Below are 15951 nucleotides of genomic sequence, written 5' to 3' on the forward strand. Positions count from 1 at the left end.
AAAAGGTACCATTCAAAAGACATATACCACTTTCTTTTTTGTAACAGTTTATTTTACTAATGCTTCAGGGGCTTACAGAGTAAAATAAAATTTATGTAGGGATAGGGAAATGCAATCTCATATGTTCTTTAGAAAAGTAGTACATGTTGCAAGTTTTGTGTAAAAAAATAAATAAAGCCACATTATATTCAAATAGCTCTTTCAGTGGCAGTCAATTATCCTGCCTTGACTTCAATCACCTACCTGGGCTGCACACCGACTCAGTCTCTCTCAATGTTACCAAAAGAGGGGGGCTTTGTTTGCAGAGTTCACTATATCTGCTCTAAACTATTTCTGACCTCAGGAATGTGAAATGTTTACCACATCCACTTTTTTTTTTTTTCAGGTGTAAATGTATTTCTAAAGCAAATATTCTAATTACCATTTACTGAGAAGTCACAGAATAGTTGGGTATTTTGCAAGTCAATTCAGGAGAAAAATAGCAAGACAGGTTAGTCCAATTTTGGTGAGGTTAAACAGCAGGCCTAATCACACAGGCAGAGCCACTCAGCAAGCTCCCCTCCTGGGTCCCATATTGTCATGTTAACAACAGCCAACAAAAGACCCAAGGGAAAGACAAGGCAGATTACCAGTCAGCCGGGATGGTAGTTCTCTCTTTAAAGATCCACCTGCAGGGACACATACTAAGTTCTAAAGTATTAGGTCACTCCAGGTCATTTGCATTTTTCTACTCAACTAAGACCAGAAACAGAAAACTTTTATCAATGTAAAGCGCTATCCTGAAGCAAAATCACATTAAACCAGGCAGAAATGCCTGACAGGGATGGATCTTGAATTGCTAAATGACCTCTGATGGGGGGTGGGGTGGGGGTGGGGGTGGGTGAGGTGAGCCAGCCCAGAGGAGGAGAGATATTCCCAAGAAACAACACCTGAGGCTGGGAGCTGGGACACACACCATCAGGGCGGTAATACAGGAGGCGCAGACTCAGCAGAGAGGTGAACTCTGCTAAGTAAGGGAGGTCTAGACTCAGTCTCGGCCAATGTAGCCGATGACACCAATGACCCACAGAAAGGAGGAGACTGCCAAGTCAGTCTCTTGTATGGAAACCAAGTTTCCAGAAGCCCAAAGTGTTAGTGACCTCACTTGGTAATTACCAATACACCAAAAGCGGCGTTTTGTAAGGCTTTTTGTAAGGCGGCAGCAAGCCCTGTGGAATGCCTCTGAACTAGATTAAACCACCAGGCTAGTAATTAAACTAACTTTATATAGGAGAGGTCTCTTGCTCAAACTTGAGCGGTCCTGCTCATTTCAGGAAAGCAATCATAGCATAAAAGTGGAACTTTCAAAAGCAACTTCTGAGCCTCAATGTCAGCACAGATACCATCCCTCAGCGGCCTCTGTTCTAACCGTGAAAGCAGGAGCCTGACTTCTCCTAAGGGGTGTTACAGGGGATTTGGGTTTTGAAATGCTGTGAAGATGGAAAGGGCTCTCAGTCTCCTATCATTTGCAGGTAGTTTAACAGTCTCCGTTTCTGTGTCAGCAAACAAGTTTTTACCATTTTATCTTTCGAGACATTTCGATAGCAGTCATTGCCACAGTACCTAAGTGCTTTTCACCAGACAGCCCGCTGAAAGACTGCCTGGCATCTTGTCAGAATGACATGCTGCCTCATTGTGTTACAGTCTGCAAAGAGCCTAAAAATTTAGAAAAGATGATTTTTCTTCAAATTTATCAATGCTATGCTTCGTGACAATATGGCTAGTCCTTGTGCAGCTGGATAATAATCTGGGAACCGAAACAGCTCTAACAGTGTGCTCTAGGCACAGTCACACATGGAGAATCTGTAGTGCTACTTAAAAAACCGGCGTGTTTATTCCTAAACACCACATCTGCTTAAATATAAGGGAAGTTCTTCCCCCTGGAATGAACCCCAGAAAAGAAGGTGTTGCATTATATTCAATTCTAACAGAGTCTCGGATCATGGGATACTTTTCCAATCACTTCACCTTGAGAAGTACAGAGTGGCATCTGGGGAAGGGCAGATTCTTCTGAAACAACCTCAGTTATTACTAACACTAGATGTTTACCAAGATTGCCTGCAAAAACTTGACTTAAAAAAAAAAGGTTAAAAAATATTCCTGGGGGTAGGATCTCACAGATGCTGTGCTGGATGTCAAAACAAGGCATTTAAAGTTTGCTCTCAAAAGCAATATAGGTTGTTACATTATGGGACCAGGGATGTCCTTTCAGGATGAACTGGGAATAGGAAAAAAAGAAACAACTGTACTAATGTTAAGTGTCTGTGGGATAGTTTCCAGGGACAATACTGCACATGGAGTCCAAAAGTGCTTCACCTCGCCAGCGTGGGATAAAAATGAACACAATGTACTCTCCAAGACCTTGTGAATGGCTGATTCAAAAAGCGGTGATCAAAACACTGATTCAAAACTCTTATGATGGGATTTTATATATTTATGGGAAAATAAATGAAACCTATTTTAAGTAAACATCTGACTTCAGGTTTATTTATCTCTAAAGGTTTACTTAGTCAAGTAAACTGTTTACACAGTCAAGTTGGCTGTGAAAAAAATTTTTTTAACCTTCTTATTGAAAAATGGTAAACAACTTATGGTTGATAAAGCTTTATGGCTGGGCATATATGAAGCTAATTCTCACATTCCAATTTGACTTTTTGGTAGAGGACTATAAATAACACATTTCCAGAATTTTCTCTAAGGTTAGTTTTGCAATTATTCTGGAAAACTGCTTTCTTTTTTTTTTTTTTTTTTTAATTTTTATTTATTTATGATAGTCACAGAGAGAGAAAGAGAGGCAGAGACACAGGCAGAGAGAAGCAGGCTCCATGCACCGGGAGCCCGACGTGGGAATCGATCCTGGGTCTCCAGGATCGCGCCCTAGGCCAAAGGCAGGCGCCAAACCGCTGCGCCACCCAGGGATCCCGAAAACTGCTTTCTAAATGAAAAATGGTTTAAAATTTTTTTAAAAAAGGAAAAATGGTTTAAGATTCAAAATGATTATGACAAGCATACATATGGACAGGGCCAGAATGTACAGGATCAGAAAATAAATTCTCCATCTGGTACAGGCTTTTCCTTGAACTGAGCTCAGTCTATCCAGAAAACAGTACCCTGGTATCGATCCTTGCATCTGTCCTTCACAGAGGGCAGCACTGAGAATTAGGTTTTTGTACTAATAATAAACCCAAATAAAGTTCCAGCCATTGTTGCTCCAAAGAACTACACGGCTGGGCATCATTCATATCACAGTTAATCCATGATTAGTGTATTTCAAGCATGGCTTTCTGACAATGGCCATGAAGGTGACTCTATGGGTCCCAGCAGAACATCTTTAGGTACTGCTAAACGTGAGGAACATGAGGAATCAATTTCATGCTAATGAGAAGTTTATTTTATTTTTTTAAAGTTTTTTTAATAATAAATTTATTTTTTATTGGTGTTCAATTTGCCAACATACAGAATAACACCCAGTGCTCATCCCGTCAAGTGCTCCCCTCAGTGCCCGTCACCCATTCACCCCCCCACCTCCTCCCCTTCCACCACCCCTAGTTCATTTCCCAGAGTTAGGAGTCTTTATGTTCTGTCTCCCTTTCTGATATTTCCTACCCATTTCTTCTCCCTTCCCTTCTATTCTCTTTCACTATTATTTATATTCCCCAAATGAATGAGAACATATAATGTTTGTCCTTCTCCGATAATGAGAAGTTTATTTACATAGTTTACTCCATTCTATAATTTAGTAAGTGAACCCAGAATCAAATAAATAACTAAAAGGGAAGTTACCTTGTAGATCCCAAAGAACCCCAGGTCCCTTACAACAGACAGGGCACTGACTCGGGGACCAGTGGTGATCTCTCCAGCCACTTGCAAACGGATCTTGACGATTTCCAAAGGATTTGTGAAAATCACCTGGGAGCCTCCTGCCTAAAAGAGAGAAAAAGTAAAGACTTAGGACCAAAGGAGGGGAAGGGTCAGGAAGAGGGGAGGGATCATCCTCCACAGAGCTCAGAATATTCTATCTTCAAGAGACTGTAGTTTCAGTCAAGACAGTGACAAGTTTGAATCAAAATACAGTTACAGCCAAGGAGGTTTTGATTACCAATGTCCTATTTCCCTCACTCAGAGGCTGAAAGAGGGAAAAGGGCAGAGACAGATGTCTCCTGCCTCCCCAAAGTCCTTGCATGGGAATGACAAAGATGCTCTGAAGCACAGCTGCCGTCACAGGACTCAAAGCCAAGGGCACAAAAGCAACAATAAAATGAAAATTAAAAAATATCCAAATAAAGAGGCACCTGCTTGTCAGACTAGGAGACAGCGAGGACAAAGGCTCCCCCCCATGATGGACTTCTAGCAGTGATTCAAGAATTGCCAGAAAACATATAAACTTAGATGAAAGCTATTGTTTCTTCCCTTAAAAAATCAGGTCCATCATCAAACACCATTTTATGGAGTTGCATATCCTTATAATTTTATTTATGCATTACCTGTGTATAGATTGCTCTTTTCATATAAGATAAATGTCCAAGTAGTAAAAATATGCATTAAATGAATTATGGCCCAAACTTTGAGCAATGTGTGTTATTTCATTCCAGCAGCGGCTGGGTGCCCCACCATCAAGATCAACAGTGGAAATCTTTAAAGTGGACTATAAGGGAAATTTTTTTAAAATTTATTTTTATTTATTTATGATAGTCATACAGAGAGAGAGAGAGGCAGAGACACAGGCAGAGGGAGAAGCAGGCTCCATGCACCGGGAGCCCGACGTGGGATTCGATCCCGGGTCTCCAGGATGGCGCCCTGGGCCAAAGGCAGGCGCCAAACCGCTGCACCACCCAGGGATCCCTATAAGGGAAATTTTAAGCTAGTTATTTTGAAGCTAAGCTTATATTTATTATAAGCAATTACATAGTTTCTCACTGTACTTGAAATTGTTATTCCTTGTCACAAATATACTAAAATTTTATCCAAACTAAGGTTGATGCAGAGTATAGTTAAAAATCTTTATTACAGAGTGATGTTACCACATAAGACCACAGACATGGTGCTGCTATTTTATAACTCAGAAGGTACCATCATGGTAACAACAAGCTTAATTTGGACGAATATTGTCCAAATCTTCTTGCTAGATCCTCTGATACCACTAACCAATGTATGTGCCCTCACAGAACGGCCAGTACTAATCAACACTGGCTACAAGGATGATCTGGGAAGTATAATTTATAACACCAGGAGGAAAAAATTAGACACAACGTAAATATCCAACACAAAAGGAAGAATTATATGAATCTTAGTATGTCATGCAATGAGATACTATACTGCTAATAAAAATATTGTGGAAAATGTTCAATATATACACTGGGAAACAAAAACTCTCATGCTTAAATGTATGTACAGCTTTCCCCCCATTATCCCTTACCATTGTGTAGAGAATACACCAGTGTAGTGTTGTTGAGGTGGTAGGATTACAAGTGGTTTATTTTCTTTTCTGCTATATTTTTTATTTCTTCTCTATAGATCATATATTACTTCTATAAAGAAAAAACAAATACCTCTACATAACTTATCTAATATACATAGCCAATATTAACCAAAAAAGGCAAAGAAATATGTTCACACATTAATTCTCTATAAATCAACCTGCTTTACAATTTTTACCAACTTGGTATCTTAAGACCCACTTGTCCTTAAAAACAGACCAAGTTTTCCCCTCTCTCCACACATAACAACTGTTTAGAAGGCAGCAGGACTGTCTGGTGTCTTGACTGTCACACTCACCACCCCTCTTTATTTCCTGGTTTCACCCATCACCTTTGGCTCTCCTAGGTGACTGTCAGGAGGTGGGCCAAACAATCCTGGTAGAAAAAAAACCCTAGGTTGGAGTCATGAAAAGGCCCAAGAAAGGCCCTTGTAAAGTGGGAAGGAGAGCGTGAAGGGACATGGCCAGAGGCCAGTGTGTTCTTCTGGTCCACCCAGACATGTGGCTCCCTCTTCTCTGTGGCCATGCTTTGCTCCCACACTGCCATGACTGGCAGGTAGGCAGGAAGGCCAACCTGCAGCCTGTCTATGGTCCTTCAGTACTGGGTGGGTTTGCACCTGAACTGTTCCACAAGACATGAAAGGAGTTAAGGTTGGCCGATGGAAGAGAGGAAATGGATCTGGCTTAGCAACAGCACCAATGGCACGGTGAGGACTGTGTTGGTGCTTCTTGACCCAAGCTCTTGAGTTGCAGAAATGAATAAAAATTAAGTATTTAAAAAATCATTTTATCGGAGAACTGCCGAGGAAGATTTGCTGAGTTGGAATCAGTCTGAGGCTGATTTTTTAAAAGCTCAAAAGTGGGTAAGAGCCATCTCTATTAGGGGCAGATGGAAACCAGTCTGCGTACATTGATCTTGAAGAACAGCACAGGGGGGATCCCTGGGTGGTGCAGCGGTTTGGCGCCTGCCTTTGGCCCAGGGCGCGATCCTGGAGACCCGGGATCGAATCCCACGTCGGGCTCCCGGTGCATGGAGCCTGCTTCTCCCTCTGCCTATGTCTCTGCCTCTCTCTCTCTCTCTGTGACTATCATAAATAAATAAAAATTAAAAAAAAAAAAAAAAAAAGAACAGCACAGGAACGCAAAGCATACTCATCAGACACTACCAACAGTGGGTAGGGAGGCAGCTGTGCATCCCCTGTGCAGACTGAGCCCCAGTCCCTAGTCATCAAACCACCTCACTTAATAGGAGGCTCAAAGAGATGACGAATGGACCGCAGCCAGCACGGTGCTTGAAATACAGTAGTGACTCCAAACACGTTTCTCTTCAGGTCTCCTAATGTGTGGGTCTCCTCCCTGGCTGCATGTTACAGTCACTCGCAGAGTTTTGAAAAGTAGTGACTTAGAAATCCTATTCTAGACAAATAAGAAATTCTGCAACTGCCCTTTCAAAAACTGTTCCTATGTGATAAAGATGTGCAGTGAGAGTTGAGAATCACTTCACTGTGTCACCTCCACGATCCCTTTGAATTCTGAGAGGCTGCTTGACAGGTTTACTTACAGCTATGATTTCTAATTCCAGTTCTCCACTTTCTTTCAGAGAGCAAATTTTATGTTTTACATGTGACCTCACAACAAACTTTTTATACATATCCAAGTGGTGCCATTGTTAAAGGTACAATTGTTAGGTACAGAATTGCTGTCTTATCTGTTCTCCTATCTCTTATCTGTATCCTCCATACTTGTAAGAGTTCACGTTATACACAAAATAAGAACTTAATACTCAATTCTCTGACTCCAAGCCAATCAATAGATACCAATTCTTTTAGCACGGCAGAGTGAATTCTAATCACTAAGGACGATGCAAAAGTCAAATCCACTTCAGATGGCTGCAGGGAACAGGCACAGTGGAAAGAAAGTGTAGGGATACTGAGAAGAAGTGATGTGTTCCTTGCCTCTGGTGGGCTCAGAAAGAAAGAGCTTACAGACTCAAAGTGGCACATTACAGAGGTTCTGAAGATGAATCAGTCCTTTGGAGTTAAGCTAGAAGGAAATGAGAGACTCCAAGGCACCAAGAGACGATGCTTATCATGAGCATCGCCATGACTTGATCACTGAGCGGCACGCTGGCTGTTGCTCCCCCGACTCCCGGCCTATTGTCCATTCACAGTGCCTCACCCCTGTCCCTCCTCTGTGAGATGAAAGAGAGCTGAATCTGAGGACCGCCAACAGGAACACCTATTGTATATGATGTCTTTGTGGCCCTCACCACTTGAGAGACCTGGCTGTGTAAAGACGCTGCTGTGTGTGCCTGTGGAATTTTGTCAACAAATACTTCCCTGTGACTTTCCGGAGTCTGTGGCAAGTAGAACAGGTGAAGATTTTCTATACTGGAACTGGCTCTGTGTGCACATTATATTTACTGTGTGCACACTGACTTGTCTACAGGTTTCCTGGCATGCTCCTTCTTACTGAAACCTTAAGTTGCTACCAAGCATGTGGATCCATCTAAAAAGAAACACATGTACTCACGGCAGACTCATTCACATCATAAATATTCACCGCATATTTATAAGCAATCGTGCTCAAAGTTTGTCCTAAGAACTCCAAGGACACAAGGTGAGTGAGAAAGCATTCCCGTTCTCAAGGAGCTTGAAATAGGAGTGAAGTAATAAATATTCATGAAGCACCCATCATTGGCTACTGAGGTGTTGCTGTGCATGCGTTACCTAGCTTCGGCCCTCTCAGAGGGATTTTTTTCCAGATTTTACATAAGAGAAAATTGAGGCATAAAAGATAAAAGAAACTGTTAAGGGCTGAATTGTGTTCCAACAACACTCCTCTACTGAAGTAAAAACCCTCAGTAGCTCAGAGGGAGACTGTAGTTAGGGCCTTTACAAAGGTAGTTAAGCTAAGACAAGGTCATATGGGTGGACCTCACTCTGATATAACTGCTGTCCTACCTCAGTAAGAGGCAACTGAGATATGGACACAAATGTGCACAGAGAAGGACCAGGAGCGGACACAGTGAAAAGGCAGCCATCATCAAGCCAAGGAAAGAGGCCTTGAGAGAAACCAACCCCGCTGACACCAGCTTGGACTTCTAGCCTTCACAAATGTGAGAAAATAAATTCATGTTGTTTAAGTCACCCAGTCTGTGGTACCCTGTTGTGATAGAGCTAGCAAGCTTATACAGCATTTCCACACGGCCTCACAGCCAGCAAGCAAAGGATTTTCTACTGGGTCCAATAAATACATGCCTTATGAACAGGAAAAAAAAAAAAGGCACATGGGAGAAGGTAATTATAATATACAAGAAGAGCTAAGGTCCAGACAAATTGCCATGGCAATTCAAAGGAGGGCAAGATTTCTGCTGGCTGGGATAATGTGGGGAGGTGGTACGGCATATAAGAAAATAACACATCAGCTGGTGACTGCGTGCAATTAGGATTTAGCTAATCCAGGCAGAGAATGGCGCAAAGGCACGGTGACAAGGGCCTGCCACACTTACAGGGCAGAGACCCAGCACCACATCTGTACAGTGAAATTTTAATAAGAATGATAATTATGATGAGATCAACATTATCATCCACTAGCATTTAGGGTGCTTACTAGGTACCAGCATTATGCTAAGAGCTTTGTAAGAATTCTCCCCTTTGGCCCATCCTCATAATATAAGGAGGGTAATATTATGCCAGTTCTGTAAGTGAGCAAAATGAGACTGAAAGGGTGAAGGAGCTTATGTAACCTGCCAGGGATCACAAAGCTAGTGAGGTGCAGCCTGTATTCAAAGCAGACCTGCTGGAAGCCAGACACACACACTACTTATCACTGCATATCCTGGCAGCACAGCAGGACCGACCAGTTGCTTGCATGTGGCATGCAGGAGACTATGAGAGAGGATGGCTGAAGACCATTGGGGCCTGTCCCCAAACGTAACTCTAAACACTAGGGTTACCCCTGCAGATGGCACCTTCCTGTGCATGTGTGGTAGGAGGAGAGCAGGTTCCAAATAAAATTTAGGAGCTGGAGAGTCCTTCTAATTCTAAAATACTTGTTACTGAAAAATGGTTAATCCGGTCCTGTTACAGGTGCTGGTTAAATGGCAATGGCTAGATAACTAGCACAGCATTCACCATACTCTGTCGATGGGACTGGTTTCTGCACTTACATTCAGGTGTGGACTGCCCCCAACACTAGCAAATCATTTTGGAAATGAGCACCATGGGTCACAAAAGGAACGGAGACAGAGGCTAGGTTGGGTGTAGCACAAAAGTTCCCCACTGCTGAAAAAGAGGCACAGTGCGCATTCTTCTGACCAGGTAGCAAGACTGCTATGAGGAAAGCAACACAAATGCCCTTCCCATCCAAGATCAACTTGTTTTAGACCTTTAAGGCTGTCCCAAGCATGTGTCGGATGTCCCTTTCGCTACCGATGTAAATCAAAGCTCGTGTCTCCAGGACAGTTTTAGCGGTTGTGATTCCTGTCTTTGATTCATGATCTTCATAATTCACCTTTGCATCCAGGAGGGCTGAGAGGAACAAGGAAGGGACATGGGACTGTGGAAGCTACAACTATGTCAGCATGAAGCCCAAGCACGAAGCCTCTCAAATGAACAGGCCTCTATCGACACAAAGCATCATCATTTCCAAATGCTCTAATTTTTCATATGACACACTCCTCATGGCTCAAAGTAAAATTACAGGTTTTTTTCCTCTAATACCTCCTCTCTGATATGGGTTGGAGAGTCTGCAAAGAACCTGAAACGTGGCTTCCATCACTGTTTCTGCTCAGTGACCTGATGCTACTATAAGCTTGATTTCTTCTTCCCGCTCACAATTTTGTCACCTAAATTCCTCTTGTCAAATGTTATGTAATGATTATGTTCGTTGTTAACACTTCTGATGCGGCATAAATAATTTTACTGTGGGAAGTGATGCATATACTCTTTAAAAAAACTTCGAGCAATCAAATATTTAGAGAGGCAACATACTTTAGGATGTACTAAAGTACTCCAAGTACTCCAAGGATGTCTCCAAGTACTCCAAGGATAGTGACCTTCACATAAAGTGATCCTAATGTAGTTTAGGTCCAATAATTGTGAATAAGTAGGTTTTAAAGTTATATGCCTTAAAAATGACTTGCCCAGGCTATCTGCTTATTAACAAGCTACAGAAAAGAGCCAGAGCTGAAACACATTACCTAAAACATTGGTTCAGGAGCTCATGTTCAAAATTCCCCAGGATCCACCTTCTTTCACCCATCAGGAATTGAACAAGCCTTTCTCTAAAGCTTCTTTCCTAACTTAGCTAATATTCTCAAACATTCTTTCTTGGGACCTGGAGAGTCAAATCAAAAGAACTCACAAGATGAAAAAACATGCTTTCATATGATCTGCACCCTCACAAGCCATTCTAGGCAACAGTCTTGAGAATATTCAGAAACTATTAACAGTCTTGCGTTTAAAAAAAAATAAATAAATCCTGTCATCAATCTGCTGTCCACAGAAAACATAGTGGTGTATTTTTTTTAACGTAGCGCAATTCCTGCTAGATTTCAAACTAAAAGCATTAAATATAACTGTATTTAATCACCTCCTTTTAATTTGAATTCACATGGTAGATACTTATAGCTACTTAAAAAATTAAGTGGCAAAATGTATATGAAGAATGTGTATCTTGATATTTTAATTATGCTCAATTGAATGTACTTAGATTTAAAGTGCTTTTCACAAATGACATGTGCTAAGAATATCTAATTGCACACTGACATTCTAAAATGTGTGCTTACATGTGTCAAAAATAGATTAATATGAAGTTATGGAATATGGCTTTTTTAAGCTAAAACCCAAATACATTATTTTGATTATTTGGATACAAATAAAATTGTACCTATAAAAAAGTCTACACTAGGTAAATGCCTAATGATGCACACTGCATATAAAATGAATGTGCAAGTGATGACAGTATTTGATATTTAGATAAACTGAAAAACAAAGATTTCTTAAGAAATCTAAGCTTCAAGATATTTTCTATTTAATCTCTTACTAACTCAATGCTACATGGAGACATGAAAATAATTTGTATGTAGTATAGGTATTACTGTCCTATATAAAGATCACGGTGGGGGATACCTGGGTGGCTCAGCTGGTTAAGTGTCCAACTCCTGATTTCAGCTCAGTTTAGGATCTCAGGGTCATGAGATCGAGCCCTGGATCAACTCTGCACTCAGTGGGGAGTCTGCTTGAGAGTCTCTCTCCCTCCTACCCCTTCCTTTCTCCCCCTCCCCCTTTTTCTCTCTCTCCCAAAAAAGAAAGATCACAGGGAGGTCCCTGGCTGGCTCAGTCAGTGAAGCACATGACTCTTGATCTCAGGGTCATGAGTTTGAGCCCTACATTGGGCACAGAGCTTACTTTAAAAAACAAACAAATAACAGAGGTAAAATATATATATATATTCAGAAAATAGCAGTGGATGAAATACATTAAAATACAGTACCTGACAGGAGTCAGGTACTTTGCAATACTGAAGACAGGAATTCAACAATCTCACTTCAAATGTGAGGGGGCATGAGGCCAAGAGGCCCCTCACCCTCTATCCAGCTCTGAACGGACAGTGCTGGGCCCAGTGCCCACAGGAGAGGTCATCACTCTGCTACAACCAGAAGTTGAGTCTTCCGTGCAAGTTGAAAAAAGAACCTTTAGTGCAACCCCTAGTGTTATAGGCTAAATTGTGTCCATCCAATATGCTTATGTTGAAGACCTAACCCTATACACCTCAGATTGTGACTGTACTTGGAAACAGGCCATTAGAGAAGTAATTAAGGTAAAATGAGGTCATATGGGTGAGCCCTAGCTCTGTATGACTGGAACCTGCAGGGGTGATTAAACCGCGGGCAACACACAGACTGAGGGGAGGCATGTGAAGACACAGCAAGAAGATGGCCAACCACAAGCAAAAAACAGAGGCTTCAGAAGAAAACCAAACCTGTAGATACTCTGATCTGGGACTTCTGGTTCTCCTAAGTGTGAGAAAATAAATTTCTATTACTTAAACCCTGCAGTCCGTGGCATTTTGTTATGGCTGCCATAGCAAACATATGCCTAGTTAAGGCTATCTGATTAAATGTATATCTCTAAGCATGAAACACTACAGGATCTTCTCCTTTGATTTGGTATGTAAATTAAGCTGTTTATAAAAAATCTGTAACTAGACTATTACAAAATCTTAAAAGAGAATAGATTCTCATCACTTATTTTTGAAAGACACCAAATGGAAATTTGATTAATTTCTTAACTATATAGCAAGGTGGGAAAAGGCTATATGCTGTTTACACATTTTACAAGTTTCGTATTTTCAACTTCATAGGATTTTAATAGGCCTATAGAAGCCTAGCCAAGAAACCAAAGTGGAATCTGTTTGACTGACATTAAAAAGCAATTAAGTTGCAGACCTGTCAAATATGCTCACATTTGGGCTCTGCCTGTGATACGTGTCTATTTTGACTACTACTACCAGAATCATGTAATGATTTACAGACCTTCAATGTCTAAAGTACCTTAACTGTATGAAAGCTGTAGCCCAATCTTTCTTTGTATTTTCACATCATCACAAATCCCTCCCCGACTTATTAGATAACCAGAAGGATGGCCTAGTGTTTGAACTGTGTTGAGTCAAACAAGGCTGAGACTTGGCCATAGAAGGAAAAGAAAGAAAATAGAAAAGAGACATCAGGTTGTCTCAAGGGCCTCTCATCAGTTGGGGCTTGCACCTAGTATAAGATGACATTCCTGAGCCACCAAAGAGCAGCCCTTAGCTAGGCAGGCCGTCCTGATGAACTCTGAGTGCCTTCAGGCAGCTCTTTTATTTGTGCTCCAAGTTCAGAGCAAGTCTGGAGGAAGGGCTTTCCTAGAAGGAGCCAGGCAGCAGATTTCTTACTCCAGTCTGCTGCCTCAGTCCCATGTTTCAGAAGACCTGCTGGCCACCATGTGATGAGCCTTCCTCCTGGGCTTCCTGGAGAAGCCTCCAACTTAGATACTGTCCTGGTTAGCATTTTTTGCTACTTATTGGCTCTTTTGTTTTTTAGAGTTGTTCCAGGTTTACAAATAAATTTCCCATCTGCCCGCTGCCCTCCCTGCCATGCAAGCCTCTCCACTCTCAACACTCCCACCAGGGTGCTGCACTTGTTACAAGTGAAGTACCTACACCAGCACACCAGGATCACCTAAAGTCCATAGTGCACCTTACACTTTCACTCTTGGTGCATTCTAGGGGCTTGGACAAATGTATAATGACATCTATCCACCACAATAATATCACACAGACTATTTTCACTGTCCTAAAAATCCTCTGAACGCTGCCTATTCATTTCTCTACCCCTCCCACACCCCTAGCAACCACTGATCTTTTTACTGTCTCCATAGCTTTGGCCTTTCCAGAATGTCCTGTCTATTCTGGATTCTATGTTGGAATCATGTAGTATAAAGTCTTTCCAGATTGGCTTCCTTTACTTACTAACATGCATTTAAGGTTCTTTCAAGTCTCTTCACGGCTCCATAGCTCATTTCTTGTTAGACTCAATAATATCCCTTTGTCTGGAAGGACCACAGTTTATTTATCCATTCAGCTACTGAAGGACATCTTGGTTTCTTCCAAGTCTTGGCAGCTAGATATAACGCTGCTCTAAGTATTCTTGTGCAGATTTTTGTTAAAAACAGAAGTTTTCAATTCCTCTGGGTAAATACCAAGGACTGCAAATGCCGGATCTTATAGTTTAGTTTTGTAAGAAACCTCAAAACTATGTTCCAAAGTGACTGTACCATTTTGCATTTCCATCAACAATGAATTAGAGTTCATTCTGCTCCACACACTCATTAGCATGCTGTCAGTATTTCGGATTTCAGCCATTCTAATAGGTGTGCAGAGGGATCTCAGTGTTAGTCTGCTTTGTCTTAAAGCCACTCTTTCATATAATTCCCTCATGATTCTGACATGATCATTTCACATATTAAACACTCAATAAAACACTTTCTATTATCAACATAAACCATAAATAAGCCATATCACATGAGAGACTCCTAACTCTAGGAAACGAACAGAGGGTGGTAGAAGGGGAGGTGGGCAGGGGGATGGGGTGACTGGGTGACAGGCACAGAGTGGGGCACTTGACGGGATGAGCGCTGGGTGTTATACTATATGTTGGCAAATTGAACTCCAATAAAAAAATATACAAAAAAAATAAGTTATATCAAATATCCCAGGTGTTTTGCATTTATTCTGCTCCTAGGATTCTATATATATTTAGGGGTTGGAATGAAGACAAAATAAATAGAACCTTTTTAATGGTTGGTTCCTTTACTGAGGTATGGGAAACATTTCTTATGAAACATCCTGGGTATGAATTTGTAGGCATGTTATAGCTGCTCCCTAAAGTCCATCATTTTCTTCACATTCTGATCCCTGAAGTTATTGCCTCTTCAAATGACTTCTGTATCTAAGTTAATAGCATCCAGTATATTATATCACTACCCTACATATACCACCCTCATTATCAACACCTTCTTAGTCAAGCATTTATTCAATCAATAAATATTTTTAAACCTCTCTCAATATGTCAGACACAATGCTAGGCGCCCAGGCATAACAGTGAGACATGGGTCCTATCCTCAGCATTTGTTCAGGCAAACATTTACCCATGATCCCCAGGATGTAATGAGCTTGACAGCACAAAGTTACAAAGGAAGAGCTCCTAAAGTGGCAAAGCTAGACCATACATGACAAACATAACAGGTGCTACTTAATACCTGACACAGTCTCTAAGCCTTAGAGTCAACAGAGTGGACGGAAAGGGATGAAATGGATGGATAAGTTAAGAAAACTTACATAATTAGAATTGAAAAATAATGACCAGTTTCTTTTGCTTTGTTTTCTACCTTAGCTTTAATATGGCCATTTTTTCATAATTAAAAAGCGCAATTATAACATATATTGAAATAAACAAAATGTGATATGGTCTTGACTAAAATATGTATTTGGTTCAATTTTAAGTTTGTAAATGAATGAAAAGTAATACAAATAAAAATAAAGCTTATGAAAGCAAAAATAACTTAATTCACTTCAATCTTATTGGAAGTCATTTATCAAACCAGAAAACTGCCACTGACAAATGAGGAAGGAAGGGAGGGAGGGAAAAGAGAAGAAGGGAAGGAGGGAAGAAATAAAGAACACAAGGAAGGGAGGGAGGAAGATTGATTTACAATATGGGCTTAACATTTTTGGGGGTATGCAAAAAGACCTCCCAGAGAATATTCCAAATAATAACAGTGATAACCTCTGAAAATAATGTAACTAACCATTAGATTTTCATTAAACTACAAGTTTAATGAAATAAGGGTGCAACCATTAAAAAAATAATAACCTTGTTTCCACAGCATCAT

General features: G+C 40.9%; 1 protein-coding gene across 2 annotated transcripts in view; it reads right to left on the reverse strand.

Annotated features, from left to right (window-relative positions):
- Positions 1-15951, reverse strand: part of SLC25A13 (solute carrier family 25 member 13) — a 185544-nt gene that overhangs the window by 31559 nt on the left and 138034 nt on the right. For both annotated transcript variants that reach the window (XM_038556877.1, XM_038556876.1), the window contains exon 14: positions 3823-3963. In XM_038556877.1, the coding sequence (XP_038412805.1) occupies positions 3823-3963 (141 nt within the window). The remainder of the gene's footprint in view (positions 1-3822; positions 3964-15951) is intronic.

This window comes from Canis lupus, chromosome 14 (assembly GCF_011100685.1).
Source record: "Canis lupus familiaris isolate Mischka breed German Shepherd chromosome 14, alternate assembly UU_Cfam_GSD_1.0, whole genome shotgun sequence".
In the NCBI taxonomy this organism is placed as follows: domain Eukaryota; kingdom Metazoa; phylum Chordata; class Mammalia; order Carnivora; family Canidae; genus Canis; species Canis lupus.